Source organism: Aythya fuligula, chromosome 1 (assembly GCF_009819795.1).
Source record: "Aythya fuligula isolate bAytFul2 chromosome 1, bAytFul2.pri, whole genome shotgun sequence".
Lineage (NCBI taxonomy): Eukaryota > Metazoa > Chordata > Aves > Anseriformes > Anatidae > Aythya > Aythya fuligula.
The window spans coordinates 80,373,944-80,389,621 of record NC_045559.1 but is presented as its reverse complement, the minus strand read 5'-3'; the positions used below and the strand labels follow the sequence as shown (position 1 = coordinate 80,389,621).

The 15,678-nt window shown below is 40.2% G+C and overlaps 1 protein-coding gene across 1 annotated transcript in view; it reads right to left on the bottom strand.

The window, feature by feature from the left end:
- The window catches only part of LOC116489709 (ovostatin-like), a 29,582-nt gene that overhangs the window by 3,144 nt on the left and 10,760 nt on the right, over positions 1 to 15,678 (bottom strand). The window contains exons 14-32 of the mRNA XM_032188332.1: positions 15,173 to 15,318; positions 14,556 to 14,705; positions 13,529 to 13,699; positions 12,823 to 12,952; positions 11,352 to 11,439; positions 10,398 to 10,626; positions 9,688 to 9,814; positions 8,739 to 8,860; positions 8,067 to 8,118; positions 7,693 to 7,776; positions 6,507 to 6,683; positions 6,120 to 6,201; positions 5,105 to 5,261; positions 4,567 to 4,641; positions 3,103 to 3,268; positions 2,266 to 2,486; positions 1,603 to 1,818; positions 1,339 to 1,463; positions 956 to 1,046 (exon numbers count right to left, since the gene is read on the bottom strand). Coding sequence (XP_032044223.1) covers positions 956 to 1,046; positions 1,339 to 1,463; positions 1,603 to 1,818; positions 2,266 to 2,486; positions 3,103 to 3,268; positions 4,567 to 4,641; positions 5,105 to 5,261; positions 6,120 to 6,201; positions 6,507 to 6,683; positions 7,693 to 7,776; positions 8,067 to 8,118; positions 8,739 to 8,860; positions 9,688 to 9,814; positions 10,398 to 10,626; positions 11,352 to 11,439; positions 12,823 to 12,952; positions 13,529 to 13,699; positions 14,556 to 14,705; positions 15,173 to 15,318 — 2,609 coding nt within the window. The remainder of the gene's footprint in view (positions 1 to 955; positions 1,047 to 1,338; positions 1,464 to 1,602; positions 1,819 to 2,265; positions 2,487 to 3,102; positions 3,269 to 4,566; positions 4,642 to 5,104; positions 5,262 to 6,119; positions 6,202 to 6,506; positions 6,684 to 7,692; positions 7,777 to 8,066; positions 8,119 to 8,738; positions 8,861 to 9,687; positions 9,815 to 10,397; positions 10,627 to 11,351; positions 11,440 to 12,822; positions 12,953 to 13,528; positions 13,700 to 14,555; positions 14,706 to 15,172; positions 15,319 to 15,678) is intronic.

Here is a 15,678-nt window from a genome sequence, read left to right as displayed (position 1 = left end):
TCGGAGTTTAAGTTTCATGATTGCTAGTGTATATCAAAATGGAATAACAGGAATAACAAGTTATGTGGATTGGCAGCCAAGTATTGAAGCAGCCACAAGTCTGGGCTAAATACTGAAGAGACCAGAGGATCTGACTTGGAGGGACCAGAAAGTCTGGGTCTGTTACTGGAGACACTAATAAGGTCTTGGGGTCACATACTGGATAGGCCAGCAGTCTGGGCTAGCTAGCAGAGAGACTTATTTGTGTGTGTTTGTGTCTGTATGTGTCTACATGAGGCAACTGGGAAAACATACCAGTCCAGCTATATTATTGACTACGTACCTAAGGTCTATGTATTGGAGGTACCCACCATGCATATGTGTAGGTGCAAGAGGTCTCAGTCCCAGACACTGGAGTGGCTGGAGTGGCCCTGAAGGTGTCCAAGTGCCAGTATAAGGCAGTGTGTGGCAGACCAAGGAACCAGGGGCAGCTACTGGTCAGACTGAGTGTCTGAGGCCAGCTACCAGGGGATATTCCACATTATGTTAATGCATATATACCTATATCACTTCCAGAAATGAGCTTTCATCCTAATCAGACAGAAAGAGGAAAAGGATAAGGCCACCTGTGCTATATGTGCCTTTTCTGTCTCGTTTGATCTGTGTGGCCAGTCATTTATAGCTGTGTAGGTGTATTGTGTGCATGTGTGCCTATTGGGAACACATGCTTAGCCTTACTTGCTGACTGGACTTGGAGAATGCAGTCTCACCTTTTTTGAGCTACTGAATTTGGCAGATCCTAACAGATTTGTCTTCAGCAGATGAACAGCTGCAAATTTGACAGAGTATGTGACAGAAGACTGTGACCAGGGACTTTGTAGAATCCCCATTGGTCCACAATTTGCTAATCAGTGACTATTTTTGCCAACCTCCTCTATTTTCAAGGTTTACCATTCACTTTGCTCCCATTCTTTACCTTTTTCAGGGAAGATCTATCGGGAACAAAACCTGAGAGCATTTTCACATCAATAATAGCCATGTTGGAGACGTGGCGGTTCCCTGTGTAACTGAAATGAGAAAACTTCTATTAATATCCAAATGAAGAGGAGACTGGTGAATGAAATTTTCAGCTCTAACTCACAAACAACTCAGATAATCTCTAAACTGGATGGCTCTGATATTCCACTGGTTTACAGCAAGTGAGAGAAATTTAGTAGTGAAGGATGAGAGAGTTAGGATATTGTCCCGTTTGTCTTCCTGCAGGCGCACAATGACAGTTAACTGCCTGTACTTAAATCCTCCCTTGGGTATTTTACCAAACTGAGAATGCAAGAAGGTAGATCAAAAAGAGGAAGTTACCTGGCAGAGATGACAAGGTCAAACTTTGGTGGGAAGTTGTTTGTGCAGGATACATTGGCCGTCTGTACAGAGAGAGAAAATCCTGCAACTTGGTTTGGCAGATGCACGTTGTATCTCAAGGTTGTCTAAAAGAGATGGAAAGCATGAGATGGTCATAGATCTACAGATTTTGGTGGCTTTGACATGAGGTATAGAAGGAAATGAGGTAAAGAGGACCCCTGCTTAGTTCTCACCAGGGTTGTGGTGAGTCTCCAGCTTGCTTACCTGCAGATAGACACAGCCATTGCCATTCACATCCATGCTGTAATTCCCTGGAACAGTGGGTAAGGAAGCCTGCTGCAGTAAGAAGCGGTTCTTGTCATTCACCTGGAAGGCCTTACTGGGGAACTGCATGAAGCTGACCTTGACTGTGTTATGGCTTTCCTTAGTGAAGGTCAGGTATCCATACTTTGCTAAAGCTTGGAGAGCAACAACAGTGTCCTGAAAAGAACAATACAATCCCTAATTAGACAGATACACAGCTGTGAAATAGAGCATGAAATTAGCAAAATTGCCATTTTCCATTGTCAGTGATCAGTCATAAAAGGAGGAGGCCTTTGTAAAGAGCTAAGGAGAGAAGCTACAAGTTCTGGGTTAATGGGATTGAATTATCTCAGAAACTCTGGTATACATGTAATGCTCTGTCAACAGTTACCCTTATCTTCTGCTAACTTGAAAATTGGGTAAATTCCCATTTACTGAAACTCAAAAATGTATGAAGCTGCCTACGAAGACCATAATGTGCCCTACCAAGGGGACTTATATGAGCACCATTTATCAAATATTATTCAAACAAATATGTGATGAAGAAACATCATACTTTTGAGATCCAGCTTGCAGGCTGGACTGTTCCCAGAATCTATTCTTTTTACCACACCCATTTGTCACCTGGCTGGATGAGAAGCCTCCATATGGGTTCTGTTGTTTGACAAGCCAGTACACGATGCGAGAAATGTATGATAAGTCATCTGGAGTGAGTTCAGCTTTGTTGAGCAATGCCAGCAGCACATAGCTGGTCATTTCAATCTCAGCAGAAGGGGCACGGGAATAGAAGATGGGGTAATGTTCTGCTGGTGGCTTATTTTCTCTCTGCCAGTGAACTGAACTACCTGAAATGAGAAAAGCAGGATGTAAAAAGCATGAAAATGTTACTTGCTGATTAATTCACTGCAGAATCACATGGGAGATACGCATACAATTCCCCACCTTCCTTTACCTAAGAGTTTTTTTTTTTTCAGCCTATAATGTTCTGAGTTGTATGAGTTTTAGTTTAAGTACAGAAAAGAACACAGGAAGGGATGGGAAAGGAATTAATAAAGCGAAGCTGTACAAGTCAAAGTGGGGGATGAAGTGGAGGCAGTGCAGCAGTAGGATGCCAATATGGTCATGGAGTGGAGCACATGACACAGTAAAGGGAAGACTGGATTTGTCCAGCCTGTAGAAGAGGAGGCTATGTGCAGTCTTCCACTGCCTTGGACCGGAGTCTTCCTGACATCAATTACCACCTAGATTATTTCATAATTCTAAGAACACCAGGCCACAGCTCAATCTTTTGTGAGGCCAAAAGACATGAAGAGAGATCATAGAGGTAAACTCAGTAGCATAGCTGACAGGAAATAAGAAGGGAGCAACATGAATGAGAATACTGTACCTCAGAATAATTGCATCATAACAAAGGCCTTCCCATCAGCTGTATTGCCTGCATCAAGGCCATACTTCACTTACCATCTCTGGTAGCTCTTTTATCCAACTTCTCAAGGAAAAATTTGGATTTTTCCTCTTTGTCAGCTAAGCCATAAACATAGGCAAAGAGGGCCTGGTTATACAGGTTGTGGATCCCATTGCTAAATGCAGTCTCCAAACAGTTCATGCCACTCTGAACCACAGGATGCTAGTAATACAAAATATAGTAGGGTTGTCAGGTTTCTCGGGTTTGTGTCTCGACATCTCTTTAAAGATCTTCATCACTTCTTAAGCTGCCATCACTGACACCTCATGCTAAGATGTATGCAATCCATTACATGTTTAAAGGCCTGCAGCGTGTGTTCTATAAAATGTGGTCTTTCAGCAGTGTTGCCTTCTTTCTGCATTTATTTAGAGGCAGCATGACTAACAGAGCATGGTTTCTTTTCCTGACTTGTGTGATGATCTTATGCAGGTGAATCCTTTGACTCTTGGTTGCTCCATTTATAAAACAGAGAATATTTTTAAAGAGTCATGTAAAGTATATTGATCACTCACAATGAAGTACATTCTCTCAGATGAATGTTATTACTCATTGCTAGCTTTAGCTATCAAGAAAACTCTTCACCCTTTTAGCCTTACAGAGTCTCTCTATGAGCACTGCTTCAGCTCAGATATCACCACCACACTGTTAACTGTAGTCTGACTGCAGCCTTACTTTATAGGGGTGACACCAGGCTTCAGAGATTCTCACAGACATTGGGAACTAAGTCCACAAGACTGAATCATCCTGTAAAATGTTTTTATCCTGTCTATCTTAGATACAGAAATGATGCCTCATCTCGCAGCATCTAGTCTTGTAAAACTTAGTGTGCTTAGAATACAGTTGTCAGACTGGGAACAATTCTCTTCTTCCTTATTTTACGGAAGAACAAAGATTTGGGCCAGGTTCTCGAGGATATACAGGAGGCGTATTACAGAGAACAAAACTCGGTTCTCATTCCCCCAAACCTATTAAGTATTCCAGCCAGCTAAGTATTTCAAAAATCTCATCATTTCCTTCCAGTGTTAACAATCACACAGGAATATAGAAACATAACTTGGATATAAAGGCACAGAGAAAGTTGTAGGACTGGAGGTTTGGATAGCTTGGACTTTGGACTGGACAAATTCAGAGAGAATTCTAGACTGGACTCTGGATGGAGTGGGCAAATTCAGTCCAGATTTTATACCTACATAGACTGTGATTGTTTAACACGGTTGGATTCCTCGGGGATTTTACACCTTCAGATGAACTTATACAAACTAGATAAATAACTAATCTATAATACACATCAAATGCTTCTGGCAGCTGCAGAGTTCTGTAGACAGATTTCCTGAGCTGACCATACTGTCCTGGAATCAATATCTAAGACATAAAAAATATGGATGGGAGGATTATGACTTGCACATTATTTCGTATATGGCTGACCAGGCTAATAAAAGATAACAACATAAAATATCTACCTCAACAGAGTGTCCAGCCTCCAGCAATGCTGCCACAACATACGCTGTGAGCGAGTATTCACCTTCTTTTCCACCCTGAAGAAAACACAAGCAAAATTAGGTCAGTACAGCTATCCTAGAAAGAAATGAAATATGAATTCATTCATGGTCTAGATAATAGAGTAGAGACCAGAAGCAACTTCTGTCTCCCTGTGTGCACAAGAACAAGAAAAATAAAGATCACTCAGGATAAAGCCAAAATTGTAATTTTTTGCTGTCTTTTTTCTTTTACATGTCTTCAATAAAGCACATTATAGCCTTGAGCTAAATGCAGTGGTGGAAAATAAAAGCTGAGACTTCTAGCTTAGAAAGTTCTATTTGTTTCTACCTAATAATCAATAGAAGACATAACAATCTTGCCCAGCTTATACACGAGCAACACTAGAGAACGGTACTAGGAAGAGTACGGGTGTGATAATAAATTTGGGTCTGGCAGAAATAATATAAATCAATCCCAGTGGCAGGACTGGAAGTTTCAGAATATACTGAACTCAGTTACCTTCAAAGCATTGTTGAAATGTGACCCAACATTTTCAAAGCAGCCATCTGATTTCTGTTTGCTTGCCAGCCAGATCAAAGTTTGTGACTGGACATTGTTGTCGATGTAGATGTATCGTTTGGCTTGTGCAAATGACTTGTACACAAAGGCAGTGAGCCTGCAGGTGAGCCAGAAACAGAAAGCAAATAGTTGTGAACAAGATAAAGAATGCTTACCAGCAATTGGATATGCATTGAAGCAAACATAGAATGAACTCCATAATGTTTGTGGTAAAAGAAACGAGTACTTTATAAATTTTAAATAAATTGTTAAAATCCTGATATTACAAACTTCTCTATTACTGTGCTAAAGCCATTCCTTCAGAGCAGGGGTAAAGCATAGACACATCTTGATGACTGATGATAGTAATTTCTTATCATAACTAATGGAACTATGAAATAATCTGTGTGGGAAGGAACTTCTGTAAGTCTGCAGTCCCACCATCTGCTTAAACTAAGGCCAACTTCAAAGCTTGGTCAGGTTGCTCAGTGTCTTGTCTAGTCCAGGGATCCAGGGATGGAGATTTCCACACCCACCCTAGGCACCTGGTTGAGTGTTGCACCCTTCTCATGGGAAAGACTTTTTTTCATTCTGTCCAGTTTTCCCTGTCGTAAATTTTGTATGGAAAAACTCTTTTCCTTACTCTGTGTACCTCTGATAAGAGTCCAACTCTGTCTTTTCTATAGATCTTCTGGTCTAGGTAGTGGAGGGCTGCACCTAGTTTATCCATTAGACTCCTCTTCTAGAGGCTGAACAAATCTAGTTCCTTGTATCTCCTCGAACATTATGTGTTCCAGTCAATAATCATCTTATAATTGTTCTGTTGCATTCTCTCCAGTTTATTAGTATCTCACTTACTGGGTGATCAAATTAATTGAGCTATGTCCATTTAGACGATTAAAAATAAGAACCATTTAAAATTTTGAACTTGTTTCAAAGATTCTGAGCTAAGGAAATAGAAAGTGTCACCACTTACCACACACTCCCTTCCCCATCTCGTGTCCCAAAGGAGCTGTAGGATCCATCCCGGTGTTTGTATGATAGCTGCTTTTGGTAGCCTAAAAGTACAATAAAGAAGACATTTTCTTATCACAGAAAAGGACTAGTCCTGCTGTTTATTCAACTGAAGCAGTAAGACTTTGGTATTTAATATTAAGTACTACATGTCTGGTGAATAATATCAGCCATTAGGATTTCTAGCTACTTTTGCTCCTGAGAGTACCAACTGCTTCTTTGGGGTGCTGTCATTGACTGCTTATGTGCAGTACATGTGGTGCTAGAATTCGGAGATCTGTGTTCACTGTCTAGAGTTCAGTGCGTACTATCACAATGATCACAATGGAAGAATGTGAAAGGCTCTCACCTGTAATTAAATAACCAGTACCCTTGGCTCTAATCTCTTCAGTCAGCTGCCCAGTTTTATTCAGATAATCAAGGGCATAGATGTTGGGTGTGAACAAGGCCATGTTCTGTTCTCCACAGCCATACGGCATATGAAGGAGGTTTTCCATATTCCTCAGAGCTGTGCCCAAGATGTCTCCTGAAGAATGAAAGGTATAAGGAGTCCAGTTCAGTTCAAATTTTTATTTTCTTACACATTTTTTTACATTGTTTCATTCTACATTATTATGAGCTCATTATTATGATACTCTATATGACCAATACATAGTAAGCACAGTAACCAAAGACACAGCTTAGAAGAAAGACCGAAGTACCCCCATATTGATTTTGATTTTTGGTGCTGAATGCCTGCAAAACTGCAAATTTGGGAAGGAACCAATCACTGGAATGATTGATGCTGACTGGTATGTTTTCTGAGAATTAGCTGTGAATGTTTAGAAGGGTTAGAATACCCTGGCCTTTACAATGTGCTTCCCATTTGGTGGGTACATATGAAAATGAGGTTTGGGGGTATATTGCTGATGGGCTACAGAGGCTGTATTCCACAGTCCCAGCACACCACACACTGACCCAGACATGCAAAACAATTACTTTTAGAAAGCAATCTGAGTTCAGAACCTCATTGAGGAGAACTGTTGGTCTTAATAATGACTTTAAGGTTCACAGAGCTGATTGGGATGTATAAGTCTCATTCTATGGGTATTTATAAACTGACAATTGTTTTTCATTATGCAAAAGTATAAATTTGAATTGTGCTGTCAGCATCTCTCTGAAGTCTTCTTTCCAAGAAATAAAAATGTGTTGGTTTTGTTTTTTCAAGAAGTCTGCTGTAGCTTAATTTTCAGCTGAATCAACTGTTTTACTACACATATACATACACATACTACACTATATGCTAATGCGATATCACCTGGAATGTAATATATTGTAATAATCTGACTGCTTTTTTCTATCCTCTTTTGATACAATATGAGATAATTCTGAGCAACTTCTGTCTTTGGCATTTTGGAAAGTAGAAAACATTTTCTCTAAATCCAGATGAAGTATCTCCTCAACTTTAGTTTTGCATGTGTATACATGGTGGCTCTGGGTTCATCATAAGGGAAAAAATGCTTTACTTTTAATTTTAGTCTAGATACTAAACTTACCGATGACAGAGAAATAAGCTCTGGCTGATCCCTCCACCAGGTTTCTTGGCAGGTTGAGAGACACTGGTTCTGAAACTGTTTTGCCTGACAAGAAAATATAGCTAAGAATTGTTGAAAACATCTTCCTTCCCCCGATCTTTACTTTCTATGCATTACTACAGTTATTATTTGCTGTCTTGGTAAAGAAACCACTGCAAAGCCCATACCCAATGAGTCTAAGGTATCTCTGAAAACTCTGAATTGTAAGCCCAGCTCCTTAACCCTGAGACCATCCCTCCTCCCCTGGGAAGATCTCTGTTTTCATAGGAGAAAATTAAGAAGGCAGTGAGGTATTTCCATCAGTTCCTTCGAATGAATGAATAAATTTGCCTTACCTTTTGTGCAAACTAGGGAGCTCTGAGTCAATTCTTTTTTGATACCTTCAGGCTGTTTGATTGCAGAGAAGTTGTCAGAGAGAGAAAAAAAGTTCAAAATGTCACTATGAAATCAGGAACAATTAAGCAGTGTATAGCATTACATGGAAGTGGCTATCCAGAGAATGCACCCTCCTGTACCCTGTCCTGCCATCTCCACTGCAATATCTCTTGAGCCGTGGCTTACTCTGTTTCTTAAACCACAAACTGTGCTGAGCACCATCCTTCTTAGAAAACAGTTATAAAATAGACAGTTCCAGCCTCTGAGAAGGACTTGAGGACAGTCATGTGCCTGCTGCTTTATGATGCTCAAGGTAAATCCCATTCCTTTCATATCTGTCCTCTCCTCCCTGGTATTACAGTCACAGGTGAAAGGCACATACAGGTAAGGAATTAAATGTCCCTTATGGCTACAGCTCTGCTGACATTCAAGGAGTGTCAGGACATGTATGCTCTTGGATGCCATGGATCATTGTGAATTCCACTCTCGGATTCATAAGGAGACGCCCTACTGCACATAGCTCTATCTGTCAGCTGTCTTGCCTCCTCACACTAGTTAACTGCTTCTAACCCACAGCCATAGGCACTGAATTTTCCAAAAAGAATTAACCCCTTGTAAATTTTTTACTGTACCTCAACTTGTAATATTTGAATCAGGGTGTCCCTGCGAATTGTCCTCTCTTCTGAAGACGTGTTCTTTCCGGCATCCGTAGTATCCAGTTTGGCCTCAGCAGTAATTGTGAATTTCACCTCACCTGGAGAGCCAGCCACCAGCCCAAGAATAAAAGTTATTTTCATCATCTCCAGTTACACCTGGCTTTCACTGCCTCCTCCTAGTCTGACTGACAGCTGATAAATGTATTCAGTCTGAAGGCAATGTAAACAAATTTCATTAAAACTCCACATCTGTCCACTATTGGCAAGGAGTACTTTCCTAGGGACATAGTACAAGGGATGAAATAGGGATGGATCCTGGCTAAACAAATGACAGTACTCGCTATCAGTTTTCACCATCTTTTAAAGAAAAGTCCTATCTGTAGTTCATTTTGAGAAGAATCTTTGCTAATTTAAGGTTTTGTTTGTTTGTTTTGTACTTCAGCTTTTGAGGCACTAACATATATAAACTTATAAACTACTATGATTGCTTTTTTTTAAAAGACAATGTTGACTTCAAGGCAGTGTAAATAGACACTACTGTTAAACTGTAAAGGACCAATATCCTCTGCCTATTGAGAAACCACTACAAAATTATTAGCAAATTTTATTCTTATTGAATACAGCTCATTAGGTGTAAAACTGTAAACTGAAGGATCATAGGCACATGAAACCCTGCCAGTATTTCATACATAACGACGCAAGTGAACAGTTCTTCCTAAAGTAGACAGGAAATGAACAACTCACTGCTTTTTCAGTGCATATAAGAGAACTTTAGCAGAGGTCCAATATTAAATTTTTGACACAACTAATGGAGTTGTCCAAAAACGTTTGCCTGTGGATTATTGATGCTTCATTAAAGAGTCAGAGCAACAAAGGTAGAAAGATAAAATAAGGATAAATCAGGGTAACCAAAAGACAACCTTACCAAGACTGAGGGGGCTAACAGCCCAAATATAGGTTTTTCTTTCATTGGCACACACCCTTGCTGTGTTTCCCTCTGGTGAAAGGACTTCTGCCTTGTAGTCACTCGACTCTGCCAGTATGGCACTGACCTGAGAAACAGAGAGAAAGAGCAAGAAGATTACAAATGAAGTAGACTGTCCCTAAAATTAAGCTGCAGGTCACAGGAGATGGTTACTTGCTGGAGAAGCTATTTGTCATCTGATTCTGAAGGATGGTTCTGGGAAATAGGGATGGCACTTTTCTCTAAGGAGGTAGCAAGCCTCTTTCTTTTCCGCCCACTGTTAATGGCTGTTTTTACAGAAGTGTGCCGAGGTGTCTGTGCTTGTTTTATCAGTCAGGCCTTCTTATGACTAACTGCTACATACTACATACTCTGTATGTATTGTTTTGTACTGCACAGTACCCATACCGTCTGCTCAAGTTCCTTCCTCAAGAGCAAAAATTACTGAATTGTGTAGGGATAAGGAGCAAACTTCTGTGGACTAGTTGGCCTTTTCTGATGAATCAAGAATGGATACTGGCAGAGAGGGTGAAAGAGTAATGTGTCAAGCTATGGCATAAGTTAAACACTTATTTCTGTATTTCTAATGTGTTATGCAGGATACAGAAGCAATGTTAGGAACTCTGGGAAACAGGCAAACCGTATCAGAATTGAAAGGAGACTTGATGTACCTGGATGCATTTGTCGAGGTAATTGAAGATGTTGGCTATTAAATTAAATTTTTCTCCCCGAATGACAGAGTATGGCAAGGTGAGATCCACAAAGAATGGTTGGAATGCTGTGAGTGAAACAGGTGAGGAGATGCCAAAGCCAACATCGTTCTGCAAACAGAAAGCACTGGCTTTCCATTCTGTGATAGTGTCAGGGATGGTGTAAAAGACATTAGCCTGTCCACGGGAACTGAGGAAAACAAGAAAAACAGATTAAGAAGTTATCTTTGGCACTTTCAAGGAAAGTTACAGAATAGGCCCCTGGCTGAGTTAGTACTTCTGTTTTCATTTCAGTTTTTATGAGATATCTCTCCATATTTTAAAAGATATAAAGTTGGAGGTAAAGATGAAGGTGTTGGTGAGCTAAGTTTTAAAAACACTTGGAAGAGTACTTGTTTTTTTAAATTTAGAAATATCATTTGTAAATGTTGAACATACTGGAAAAAAAAAAAAAAAAGAAAAAAAATTAGAATGGATGCATAGTTAAGACAGAGATATTCTCTTTGCAGAAGCTATTATAACCTGGAAAGAAACAAAAACAAAACAAAACAAACAACAACAACAAAAAAAACAACTGAGTTTTCTGCTGGTGGAAATAAAAAATATAATGAACAATAACAAGTTTTCCTCCTGTTTTTGTCTAAATAAATTCTCTTATTTTATTCTTAGCCCTTATTCTTTCTCCTCATCAGAATAATAGTAGCAGAGAAAAGAGCAGATATGAGTCACGGTTCAAGGAAGCTTGATACTGTAAACAAGACTGGGATGTCAAAGATCTGTGAGCACAATGAGAAAAGGAGACTCATATCTACAAAGTAGACATACATTCCATTGATTCTTCCCAAAATTAATTTGAGCAAGATGCAGCAACTCAAAAATCCACAAAAGGTAAGAAATGAAGGTAAAAATACTCACTCAGTATGAATCAGATCCCAAATCCATGTCTCAGGGAAGTATTTCCGAACAGTGTTAACAAGGCTATTACCAGTAATCCTTGACTCATCTAGGAAGATTGTATATGGTTAAGTATACTATTAGAGAGGTCAGGCCAGAACAAAGAATTAAATGAGATCTAAACTGCAATCAAATATGCGTGAGACCATAAATGAACACTAAGTATTCCATTGGAGCATTTTTCCATTTTTTTCCCATAAGAAAAATGAAAACTCTAACAAATATAGGGCATAAGAAGGAACATTTTTTTTACCTATTTTGTCTTCCCAAGGGAAAATACTGGAAAATGTAGATATTTCACAAGGCACTTCACCTTTTTTCACATCGAAAGGTCTCATCATCTAGTTACAAAGGCATTTCTTTGTCCTCTATCACTAGCTCTCTACAATTTGCAAATGTCAACACAGGCCAGAATTTCACCAAAGTATATACAGCTTTACAAACCTCCCTTAGAACTCGATCATTTTACCCTGTCCAGACAACTAAAATAGAGCTGAATATCCACTCAACTGGAAAACTACTTTGATTCAGATGACCAAATTACATGACTGAGATTAAAAACCTAAGACCATGGTTCTGTGGACTTGGACAAGATGTTAAACAATGTAGCATGGAAGTGTTTCCAATTTCCTCAGACTTGTCAGTTATATCATGGAAATGATAGCACTTTGCTATTTTGCTGAAATTAGAATCATAGAATCACAGAATCATAGAAAAAAAATAGGTTGGGAGGAACTTCTGGAGTTTTCCAGTCCAATCTCCTTGAAGCAGGACAAACTTCAAAGTCAGCTCATGTTGCTCAAGGGTCTTGTCCAGCTCCATTTTGAAAACCTACAGGGATGGAAATCCCAAAACCTGGAGAACCTCTTCCAGTGCAGCATGGCTCTTATGCAGAAGAACTTCTTCCTAGTGTTGAACAGTAATTTCCCTTGTGGTAACCTATGACGATTACTTTTGCTCTTTTGCTGTAAAAACTTAACTAGGAGGGAAAATAGCCATACCATTTGCTGATCTATAAAGTGCTTTTGAGACTATTTGCTAAGTATGCTAAATGTTGTGTGAATTCTTAACATTGGGAATTTGCATTATTTTTCTGCATTGGCATTTCCTTTTATTTAAAAGGAATATATATATATATATAAATATTTAATTGTGAGTTAGTGAAAAAAAATAAAAAAAACTTGAAAAACTGATATCAATTTATGAAAGCAGCATCCCAATATTCTCTGTCTTTCCCATATTCACCTTGTACCTAAGTGAAAGAGAAGTGACTTCACTTCTGTGAGGACTGTCAGCAAGAGATAACAAGAGGCAAACTGTGAAACAGAGACCTATTTCCAAAACTCAGCATGCTATCTTGTATTTTCTACATGCAGCAATTTTGAAGACTAGGCACACTGGGAATGGAGACACATCATGAACTTTCTTTTACCTGCGCCATAGGCACCACCAGTGACACCATGTTCTAAATACACATGGTCATCTCCTCGATTTGTCATGTCTTCGTTGCACAGAACTGGCTTCCGCAGCACAGAGTTGGTGAAAACCTTCAGGCCCATATCCTGAATGTAAACAAATCAATTAATTTTGTCACTCAGTGCATGTACTAGTTATTATGCTATGCTATGTTATACTATGCCATGTTTCCCATCTGAGTTATCATCCCTCATCTTTCTTCTCCCTCCTCACATGCCAGCCTTTCAACCTTGAATGTCACAGGTCACTCTTCTCTCCTACATCTATGTCATTTCTATGATGCAGACACCTGGTGTTCTGTGAAGTGCAGTATTGACAGAGGTTCATTGCAACCGGACAAGGAAAGTCATGGAGACATCCATGGAAACCAGTGGCCTGCATAATGGACTTGGATCCTTACTAGGACTGTTGAGGTCATGAGCCAAGGTCATTGTCCTGTTTAGGAAATGTGTACTGAAACATGGGCAGGATTCCAGTGAACATGTCTAATAGTGATTCTCAGTCTTCCTGAGTAAGATGTAGGGTTGAGAAGGCAGAAATTGTGTGACTGGAGGCTTAAGGTAGTTCCAAGGATCAGAACCGCCGCCTGAGAAAGTTTAATTCTAATGTGCACGAATTCTTCTGGACTACTTCTCACTTAAAGAGCCACATAGAGCACATACCCTGAAAATCTTGTAGGCATCACCATCACGACTGACATTAACAGGTTCATAGTACAAGCCATCAAAAAAGGTGGTTTTGACTGGGGTGCACTCCTGGATTTTGTCATCTTGCAGGTTGAGTCCATTGTAGTAATAGCCATGTAAATCACTCAAACGAAGCCGGTAGTACACCTGGGAGGTGAGAACAACAGATGTAAAAACAAGGAAAGGTCCCAGGCAGGTGCAAAGTTCTGCTTCACCAAAGCCCTTGGCTTTGGTGAGCCAGCTCTAAGACACAGTGATACAGTATAAGGGCTCTGCCTGTTATACCATGAAAAACTTTCATGAGTGCAGACTGAAAGTGTAGTAAGTCCAGTGAAAACTATGTGACAGGATTTACAAAGCAGTCCATTCTAAAGCATCCTCATGGTGCAGCATGTATCCACTCTCTCACTTCAAGGCAAAACTGCCTCTGAAAGCATGAAATGAGCAGGATCTCTATAGTTTTTCAAAAGTATGGGACTTTCTTTCTTTCTTTCCCTTCCTTCCTTCCTTCCTTCCTTCCTTCCTTCCTTCCTTCCTTCCTTCCTTCCTTCCTTCCTTCCTTCCTTCCTTCCTTCCTTCCTTCCTTCCTTCCTTCCTTCCTTCCTTCCTTCCTTCCTTCCTTCCTCCCTCCCTCCCTCCCTCTCTCCCTCCCTCCCTTCCTTCCTCCCTCCCTTCCTTCCTTTCTCCCTTCCTTCCTTCCTTCCTCCCTCCCTTCCTTCCTTCCATCCTTCCTTTCTCCCTTTCTTCCTTTCTCTCCTTCTCTCTTTCTTTCGGCATACTGTTAAAATGTATAATGCTGCTGTGCATTCCAAAATTAAGTATTCCACTACCAGCTTTGAAGGGCACAACTGCTATTATTTTATTTATTTTTTCAATCACTGAGGTGCCTGTTTATATAGGAAAAAGAAAAATGCAGTCAGCAACAGAGAGAGAGGTGGGCATTGGAATTGTCATTCTGGATGTCCCTAGATCAAAACATAACAACCTGGGGGATGTGGCTTACGCTCTCAGCAGATAATTGTCGCTCAGGCTGAAGAAGAAAGACACTCTGATCAACAGCTCTCAGAGCACAGTAGGAGTTGGCAGCAGCTTCAAGGTGGAGACTGATGTTAGAGCCTGGGAGACCCTGCTTCTCAGAGAATTTGAGCCGGAGCTGGAAAAGAATAAGTCAGACAAACAAATAGAAATTAGGAGAATTATCTTGGCACATGCATCTAAATCTTCCCTTTCACCAGCATGCATTCTATTCTCTGTTCTCTGTGGGGCAAAGCTCCTGCTGTTAGACAGCCCTTCTGAATCTCTGTTCACTGAAAATTCCTAGTCACTGTAATTCCCTAGTCATCTCTTCCTCCCCACTCCATTGAGAACTTAGTCTGAGTTTGAGTATATGTGTCAATTCCAGGGACAGCTTCTCAAGTTACGAGGCACGTCTGTACCTTTTCCGTTCCTAAATGCCATCCTGAGTGCAGAGTTCATAATGAAGTCATTCCCTAACTCTTCCCTCAGGAAACAAACAAACAAGCAAACAAACAAACAAACAAAAAACCACAAACAAACAAACAACAACAACAACAAAAAACCACCAGGTGTAGCCCTCAATAAGAAAGCAAAGTTTTTCACCTTGTTCTTGAAGCATATATCACTGTGTATCCAGGAGCTGTCAGCCACTATCTCCCCGTGAGGATGCACTGTGTAGAGCAACAGTCTAGCACTGGGGGCAAGCTTCTCACTGACGGTCAATGTAATGGAGAATGTACCTCTGGGAACTGTGGAAGAAGCATGGAACAGGGGAAGAGAGGCCAACAAAAGAGATTAGACATGGTCTCAGCTTTGGTGGAAGGACTACATATTTGTTCATAACCTACCTACACCTGCAACTTTTAAAACAGGGATGCTGGATACTGAGAGATTGATCTTTCAGTGGCTGAGGAAAAACTCCTATCAGCAAAATGCCAGATACAAACTAGACAATGCTATGAGCAAGATACTTTGCAAAGAGGGTTCTGAGCTCGGTATAAGCTAGACAGCAAAATCTGTGCATGATTCTACAAAAAGAGCAAAACTTTGCCTTTGGATCTCAAACCTAGAACCTCCTATATCAGACGAGATAGACCAGTTATATAGAC